This window comes from Diaphorina citri, unplaced genomic scaffold, assembly GCF_000475195.1.
Source record: "Diaphorina citri unplaced genomic scaffold, Diaci psyllid genome assembly version 1.1 scaffold502, whole genome shotgun sequence".
Lineage (NCBI taxonomy): Eukaryota > Metazoa > Arthropoda > Insecta > Hemiptera > Psyllidae > Diaphorina > Diaphorina citri.
The window spans coordinates 6,878-15,895 of record NW_007377937.1 but is presented as its reverse complement, the minus strand read 5'-3'; the positions used below and the strand labels follow the sequence as shown (position 1 = coordinate 15,895).

The 9,018-nt window shown below is 37.7% G+C and overlaps 1 protein-coding gene across 1 annotated transcript; it reads right to left on the bottom strand.

The window, feature by feature from the left end:
• Nucleotides 1-1,248: 1,248 nt before the first annotated feature.
• Nucleotides 1,249-8,225, bottom strand: LOC113467560. Its single transcript, XM_026823805.1, has 3 exons — nucleotides 7,899-8,225; nucleotides 2,242-2,357; nucleotides 1,249-1,918 (listed from the first exon to the last, which is right to left on the bottom strand). The coding sequence occupies exons 1-3, from the start codon at nucleotides 7,975-7,977 to the stop codon at nucleotides 1,307-1,309; spliced, it is 807 nt and encodes a 268-aa protein (XP_026679606.1). The 5' UTR covers nucleotides 7,978-8,225; the 3' UTR covers nucleotides 1,249-1,306.
• Between the last annotated feature and the right edge of the window lie 793 nt (nucleotides 8,226-9,018).

The following is a 9,018-nucleotide window of genomic DNA, read 5'->3' as shown; positions in this document are numbered from 1 at the left end:
TCATAGGTCGTCGCGACAAATTTCAAGATCAGAGCTCATTTGTGTAAGAAAATGTGAAAAAAATCCCCCAAAAACCAGTTTTTTTGGTTTTTTGGCTTTACCGTTCTCTGGAAAAAATTTGCACCACCACTTTCGTGTTCCTGGTAGAAAGACCTTTAATTTCATGTATAGGTCGACCAGGTTTGGATAAGTCCTTCTATGGGGACAGACAGACAGACAGACTGACAGACAGACACCGAAGCGAATACAATAGTCCGTCCACTATACCTTCTGAAAAAAGTTTTGTTTATTTTACACTAGCCGAAACCCGTCGCTTCGCTGCGAATTTCTGCTAGTAAAACACTAAGGCATGGCCGTTTATGTCACTCATACATTTCGTGGTCTTGCTCGGCGTAGCTTAACAAAAACGAACCAGAAAATAGCCTATAACCTTCACGGGAGTGCAAGCAATAAGTTGACAAAGTTTCATAGCAATCGGTTGAGCGGTTTGGCCATAAAGTTCGAACACACGCACACAAACACACAAAAATTTCATTAACTGTCAAGCCGTTTTCTCGTGAAAATGACTTGTTTTCAATGTGCCGCCATTTTGAATCGGTTGAATTTTCTGAAACCGATCTTAAATTAACGGCAGAAGTGTTATCTAAAACTTTCGCGCTTTGACTTCATAGGTTGTCGCGACAAATTTCAAGATCTGAGGTCATTTATGTTAAAAAACGTGAATTTTTACTAAAGAATTTGCCGTTTTATTGACCGTTTACCCACCGTGCTCGGCGTAGATTAACAAAAACGAACCGGAAAATAGCCTATAACCTTCACGGGAGTGCAAGCAATAAGTTGACAAAGTTTCATAGCAATCGGTTGAGCGGTTTGGCCATAAAGTTCGAACACACGCACACAAACACACAAAAATTTCATTAACTGTCAAGCCGTTTTCTCGTGAAAATGACTTGTTTTCAATGTGCCGCCATTTTGAATCGGTTGAATTTTCTGAAACCGATCTTAAATTAACGGCTGAAGTGTTATCTAAAACTTTCTCGCTTTGACTTCATAGGTTGTCGCGACAAATTTCAAGATCTGAGGTCATTTATGTTAAAAAACGTGAATTTTTACTAAAGAATTTGCCGTTTTATTGACCGTTTACCCACCGTGCTCGGCGTAGATTAACAAAAACGAACCGGAAAATAGCCTATAATCTTCACGGGAGTGCAAGCAATAATTTGACAAAGTTTCATAGCAATCGGATGAGCGGTTTGGCCAGGCATAAAGTTCGAACACACACACATTCATTTTTATATATTAGAGATTAGACTATAGTCTCACTACTGGTGCTCCAACTTCTTACATGTGTGCTTATCGAACGCCTGATATGAATTAGGCGATTAGCAATGTATCCTGTGGCACGGAAACACTTTCCATCAGACACTTTGAATGGTGTGTAGTACATTGTGGGATCCTCCTTGGGAAAAATTTCTTTGATATATGTCGTCCACTTTGTCCACTCCTCGCCCCTTATAGTATCAGAGGGTTTCTTCACTTTTAGTAAGCATGTTTCTACAATTGCTGACGTGATAAATCTTCTATCTAATTTATCTAAGTCAGTCTTCTGTAATATCGTAGTACCAGTAGCACTACTTTGAAGAACTTTTTGGAGAGGGTTTATGGAATTGTTTGCTTCTGGCACAGTTATGACCTCCGAAGTAGTGGCTTGGTTGACAACAGGTTGGCTGACAGACTCATACTGTCCAAAAGTTGAACTAAAAGATGGCTCAAAATTTTCAAAATGGGTTGTCAATGGATTACTGAGGACTAGTTGACTTGTGGATGGTTCAATGACGTGTTGTTGGACTTGACTTGTGGGACATTGGAATTGTTGATTTGTTGTGGATGGCTCCAGTGATCCTGAACGCCCTGATTCCTGTAACATCAAGCACAAAAAAACACAAAGTACATTAAGTTTCGTATTTCATATATCTGGCTCGGTGGCTTGACCACACAATAATAATGAAGCTGAACCAACTGCTGGCGTAAAGCAGTCCTAATCTGGCAGTATAAATAAGCACCCATGATTATTATCATCATTATTATTACTAGATTTTATTATTATTTCTCACAAAGAAAATTTTGTATCAGGAACGGTTGGCTTTCTCCTATCCTGTCTTTCTTCTTCGCTTTCCTGGGACGATTTGACCTGTCCTGTTAAAGTCCCTCTATCCTAACCTTACAAAAAAATTAACTTACAGCTTTCAATTTGGCAATGGCATTGCGCAACTTGGCCTTGTGAACAACTTTGGGGACTATGCTGGACAATTCTTCATCGTTGGCGCCCAACAGGAATTCTAGGTCAGCTTCTTGTTCTGAAATCAAACAATATAAGATTTGTTTAGTTCCCTTAATTCAACTATTATTATTTTTTTGCGAAGAACAATGAATTAGAAAGTTGTTTATATTTTTATTTCTTACATTTTATACATTTATACTTTTCTTCTAGGATGTACCGTTATCCCGTAATGGTCGATCCCGTTTTCGGGATATGCTGCTACTATAGGGAAATCCTTAAAAAATGTCCTATATATTGAAATAATATATTGAATTGTATGTTTTCAGGTATGCTGACTTGAAAAAAGTGGTTATTTTGGCGATTTAAGAAGCTATATTTAATGAAATTAATAACAAATTATTGAAATCATTTTTTGAATTAATTAATTAATTAAAAACAAGAAACAATGATTTATAAAATTATTTATTCATTTTCTCAATTTAATTATTCCACCGTGTTCGTTATCTGTTACGTTCTTTTTTGTACAAATAAAACTATAGGTAAAAAAAGAACATAAGAGATAACGAAGAAAAGAAAAAAATAATAACTAATTATTCACTCTAATAAATATAAATAAAAAAAATAATAATTAATTATTACGTAAAAAATAAGTTTGTTGCTATGTTTTTGTTTTTAATCAATTTCTGAATTAATTAAGATACCTACCTATCTACATCAAAAAATTTCAGTCAAAATTAATTTCCAATTCAAAAATGTAAAATAACCGTGTCTATTCAAAAAGATTTTAAATTTACGCGCGTTTCTAACATGGGAATTTCATCACCGTAATACGAAAAAAATCCCCATGTTCAAGCCAAAACATCGTAACTCCGATCCCCGTGTTCAAAACCCCATAATGTGTGTCATGCGCAGAAACCAAAACTCGTCGAACATTGGACCCGAAACAGGATGCGAAATCTCACTATTTATATTTTCTATTGCCGTTGCCGATAAGACACTTGTACTCGTAATATAAGGTGATCAGGTAAGGAGATAGTAATGAATTCTGGTCAAATTTTCGAAATCAAAATTCAAGTACGGGATGGGCATGCTACGACACAGACCACATGCGTCTAATGTAGCAGTTTTTTCATTGCTACGAAATAAAAACGGTGGTGAAACACTCATCTTTTAAAAAAATTTAAAAAAAAGTGGATATTTCCATTTTAAGGTCTTCCGAATGCAAGGAAGTAATATTCAGCAAATACTCTGTACTATGTATGTATCTTTACGTATGTCTTAATATTGTTATCCATGCTCTAACTGCTTATGCTAACAAAGATAAGACAAAGCCAATATTTCCGCTTCAAAGACAATTCCAGCCAGCCTAGTTAGCTTAGTTGGTAGTGCGTCTGCCTTGTAAGCGCTAGGCCGCGGGTTCGATTCCCGCCCGGGGCGGATTTTATCCTGATGGGATAATGTTCGTTCTCGGAACGGCTGGCTTTCTCCTATCCTGTCTTCCTTCTCTCTCCGATTTCGGGACGATAAGACCCTAGAGTTACAGTTCCCTCTGTCAAACCTCTTAAAAAAAAAAAAAAAAAAAAAAAATAGAGAAGTGGTCAATGTAATCAAATTAAAATGTTCCTTCTGATATTATGTTGTTTCATAGGTACCACCTCCCTCCCAAATAAATGAGGAGGTTCAACAGACCTAAAGCACCGTTCAAACCGGTGGAAAATTGGTATAATACGTCGGTGAAACCGTCATAATAAATTGGTATATTGGTAATACCGGTATAATTTATTGGCTTGAGATGTAAAGGCAGTGTTTTCCGCCCGCCAGTACACTCGACCGTAAAACACCAGCCTTACTCACTTTACACCGCTTTTTCACTAGATCTTAGCCTTTTGCGTACAGAATCAATTTCACCAGAATCGCTCTTACGGTAGGATTCATGTCCCACATGAAACTCAAGCGTTGTTGTTACAGTCAGACGTAAACAAAACATTTTTTTCAAATACGGTAGGATTCATGTGAGACATGAAACCTCCGAAAAGCGATTTGTGGTAGGCTTCATGTCACACATGAAATTGTTCCCTCGCTTTTAATTTATTTTCTTTTTTTTCCTAGTTGAGATAGAAACATCTGGTTTTTTTTGTCTTCTTCGGAAATCTTCGGACTATAATTCCGAATGCTTTGGAATCATAATAAACAAACACCGGCTTTTCAGTCTGCATTTGAAAGGAGCAAAAGATACACAAGTTCCTAGGCACGTCCTACCGTAACGCCTCCTATCTGTAAAAATCAAGCCGACCGTAGCGAGTAAATCTGTAGCTTCATGCTGGACATGAATCCTACCGTATCGCCAGATTCAAGTTATATTTCTCCTACCATAATGGCGGAACCATGATTTCATGTGACACATGAATCTGTCCGCAAAAGGTTAAAATGTACAAACCTCTGTTGATGTTGTACAGAGAAATAGGAGATGCAGTAGTCACAGAAGATTTAAAGCCAGCAATTTAGCTACGTTTGACACACAATAATGGTTATGAAGTCATTTGATACATCTTTTCCCCAACAGGACATTGGAGGTTAAGCAACATGTCAATATCTGGATCATGGTCAATATCTGGACGGGAGGGCGGGGACTAGTTGACACATTTTCACAACCATCCCTCATATAATATCTGGAATCATGAAAATGTTGTGAGACTAACAATAAATAGTCAACTCTGTGTCCAAAATCCAAAAACTTGTGAACCTAACAGAAACTATATTGTTACATTGTATACATTTTAATTTTGATACGAATGTAGTAGGCCAGACATAATGTACTTTGTTGGTGACACAACATTCTGGTTTACTTTGTTCTTTCCACAAACTAAATACTGGTAGGGCAAGGGGGCGAGCTTTTCCTTTGTATCCTTGGTTACAACGTTGACATTCTTGGTCAAGGTTGATACACAACACCTTTATTATTAAAAATAAAAATGAGTTTCTCAAAGTTTCAAATTCTCTTTTTGTTATTCCATAAAACCCATAGGTAAAAATAATATACCGAGGGGTTGGGTAAGGTAGGGGGGGCGTGAAAAAATAAATGAGAATATGCCCAAAGGGGACGCCATGCAAAAAAGTTTGAGAACCACTGTTCTAGAATGTGGGTCAGAACGCGTCAGAAGTCAGAAGTAACCCTGGTAGGAGACCATGATCAAAGTGATCAAACCCTCGACTATAGCTTAGCTTTCCATTAGGTATACATAATTGTTTCCAATACAAGTCTACAACTACAAGTATAATATTTAGATTTACGACGCTAAAACCGGTCTTAAATTATCGACTGAACTGTTATCTAAAACTTTCTCGCTTTGAGTTCATAGGTCGTCGCGACAAATTTCAAGATCAGAGCTCATTTGTGTAAGAAAATGTGAAAAAAATCCCCCAAAAACCAGTTTTTTTGGTTTTTTGGCTTTACCGTTCTCTGGAAAAAATTTGCACCACCACTTTCGTGTTCCTGGTAGAAAGACCTTTAATTTCATGTATAGGTCGACCAGGTTTGGATAAGTCCTTCTATGGGGACAGACAGACAGACAGACTGACAGACAGACACCGAAGCGAATACAATAGTCCGTCCACTATACCTTCTGAAAAAAGTTTTGTTTATTTTACACTAGCCGAAACCCGTCGCTTCGCTGCGAATTTCTGCTAGTAAAACACTAAGGCATGGCCGTTTATGTCACTCATACATTTCGTGGTCTTGCTCGGCGTAGCTTAACAAAAACGAACCAGAAAATAGCCTATAACCTTCACGGGAGTGCAAGCAATAACTTGACAAAGTTTCATAGCAATCGGTTGAGCGGTTTGGCCATAAAGTTCGAACACACGCACACAAACACACAAAAATTTCATTAACTGTCAAGCCGTTTTCTCGTGAAAATGACTTGTTTTCAATGTGCCGCCATTTTGAATCGGTTGAATTTTCTGAAACCGATCTTAAATTAACGGCAGAAGTGTTATCTAAAACTTTCTCGCTTTGACTTCATAGGTTGTCGCGACAAATTTCAAGATCTGAGGTCATTTATGTTAAAAAACGTGAATTTTTACTAAAGAATTTGCCGTTTTATTGACCGTTTACCCACCGTGCTCGGCGTAGATTAACAAAAACGAACCGGAAAATAGCCTATAATCTTCACGGGAGTGCAAGCAATAATTTGACAAAGTTTCATAGCAATCGGATGAGCGGTTTGGCCAGGCATAAAGTTCGAACACACACACATTCATTTTTATATATTAGAGATTAGACTATAGTCTCACTACTGGTGCTCCAACTTCTTACATGTGTGCTTATCGAACGCCTGATATGAATTAGGCGATTAGCAATGTATCCTGTGGCACGGAAACACTTTCCATCAGACACTTTGAATGGTGTGTAGTACATTGTGGGATCCTCCTTGGGAAAAATTTCTTTGATATATGTCGTCCACTTTGTCCACTCCTCGCCCCTTATAGTATCAGAGGGTTTCTTCACTTTTAGTAAGCATGTTTCTACAATTGCTGACGTGATAAATCTTCTATCTAATTTATCTAAGTCAGTCTTCTGTAATATCGTAGTACCAGTAGCACTACTTTGAAGAACTTTTTGGAGAGGGTTTATGGAATTGTTTGCTTCTGGCACAGTTATGACCTCCGAAGTAGTGGCTTGGTTGACAACAGGTTGGCTGACAGACTCATACTGTCCAAAAGTTGAACTAAAAGATGGCTCAAAATTTTCAAAATGGGTTGTCAATGGATTACTGAGGACTAGTTGACTTGTGGATGGTTCAATGACGTGTTGTTGGACTTGACTTGTGGGACATTGGAATTGTTGATTTGTTGTGGATGGCTCCAGTGATCCTGAACGCCCTGATTCCTGTAACATCAAGCACAAAAAAACACAAAGTACATTAAGTTTCGTATTTCATATATCTGGCTCGGTGGCTTGACCACACAATAATAATGAAGCTGAACCAACTGCTGGCGTAAAGCAGTCCTAATCTGGCAGTATAAATAAGCACCCATGATTATTATCATCATTATTATTACTAGATTTTATTATTATTTCTCACAAAGAAAATTTTGTATCAGGAACGGTTGGCTTTCTCCTATCCTGTCTTTCTTCTTCGCTTTCCTGGCGAGATATTCTCAAAAAAAAAAAACCTTTTTTGGCCGCCATTTTGAAAAAAAGGCCGCCATTTTGTCCGTATACATGGTTTTCGGTGTCACCCCTTCCTAAAAATTTTTTATCGAAAACGAGATATTCTCAAAAAAAAACCTTTTTTGGCCGCCATTTTGAAAAAAAGGCCGCCATTTTGTCCGTATACATGGTTTTCGGTGTCACCCCTTCCTAAAAGTTTATATGGTCTAAATGAAGGTCCATGCCAAATTTGGTGCTTTCCTGACGAAATGCAGCTTTTTTGACGTTAGGCCACCGACTATATCTACCTATGCAAGATGGTATCTTTGATTGGGATTCTAGTCAATTGAAGCTAGTTCATAAAAAATCAAAGATAATAATGAAACTTTCAAATTATTTAGGTACTCCGGCACTTTTATCGGATTGATTTCATGTCATAGGAATAATTACATAAAAATAGCTTACCTAGTAATTGCTCGTGGAGAAACGTCAAGTTGTACGTCTCAAGGAAAGCTTTTAACTTTAACGCTTCTGGGTCACTCATATTATGCACTGCAATGAACTTTTATGAACTAAAAACAAAGTAGTAGGTATTTTTGCACTTGATGAAAAAATTAAAGAAACTTTAAACGACACGATGTCCACTGTACATTATCGTCATTATAAACAATTATATTTTTACAATTGAAGAAATTTAAAAATAAAAATAAAATATGTTTAGTATTTTTGCACTTGATGAAAAAATTAAAGAAACTTTAAACGACACGATGTCCACTGTTCATTATCGTCATTATAAACAATAAAAAATAGCCGCCATGATCTATTGTATATATGTAAAAATATATACAATAGATCAGTTGCGCTTACTTGGGTGATGTTTCAAAGTCATAGAGGAGGAAAAATGAGGACCAACGGAATTTTTCTTTTTCTTCTTCTCGGCCTCGATATGAGAAGAAAAGACAAGCCTGTGAATGTGAATGGCTAGCCTTAGGCCAGCCATTCACTCTCAGGTGCACCAAATCAGTTGCACCTGATCAGGTCCTCCTGTCAGGTCTACCTGATACCTCATGAGTACGCACACTATCATTTAGACCTGATAGGTACGGCTGAAAAGTTCCGCCTGTCCCGACCTTTATTTATTTATTATGGGACTGGTTGCTCCTCTCCCAAGAGAGTATGCAATTAACACTGCGACCTCTGTAGATCGATGAGCACACACGATATTAGGTAGACTTGACTGGTGGAGCTGATCAGGTTACCTGTCAGGTCCACCTGATAGTGAGTGGCTGGCCTTAGGTCTGACTGTTGGTGGAGACTGCCTGGAAACTACTGGACGAGTATTCCAGGTCACTTGCCTGATTGATACAATGATACAGATACACGGTGATTATTTCAATATATAGGACAATTTTTAAGGATTTCCATAGAGTAGCAGCATATCTCAAAAAGCGGGATCGACCATTACGGGATAACGGTACATCCTAGAAGAAAAGTGTAAATGTATAAAATGTAGGTTCGCGGGACACCCTGTAGAGTAGCAGCATATCCCAAAAAGCGGGATCGACCATTACGGGATAACGGTACA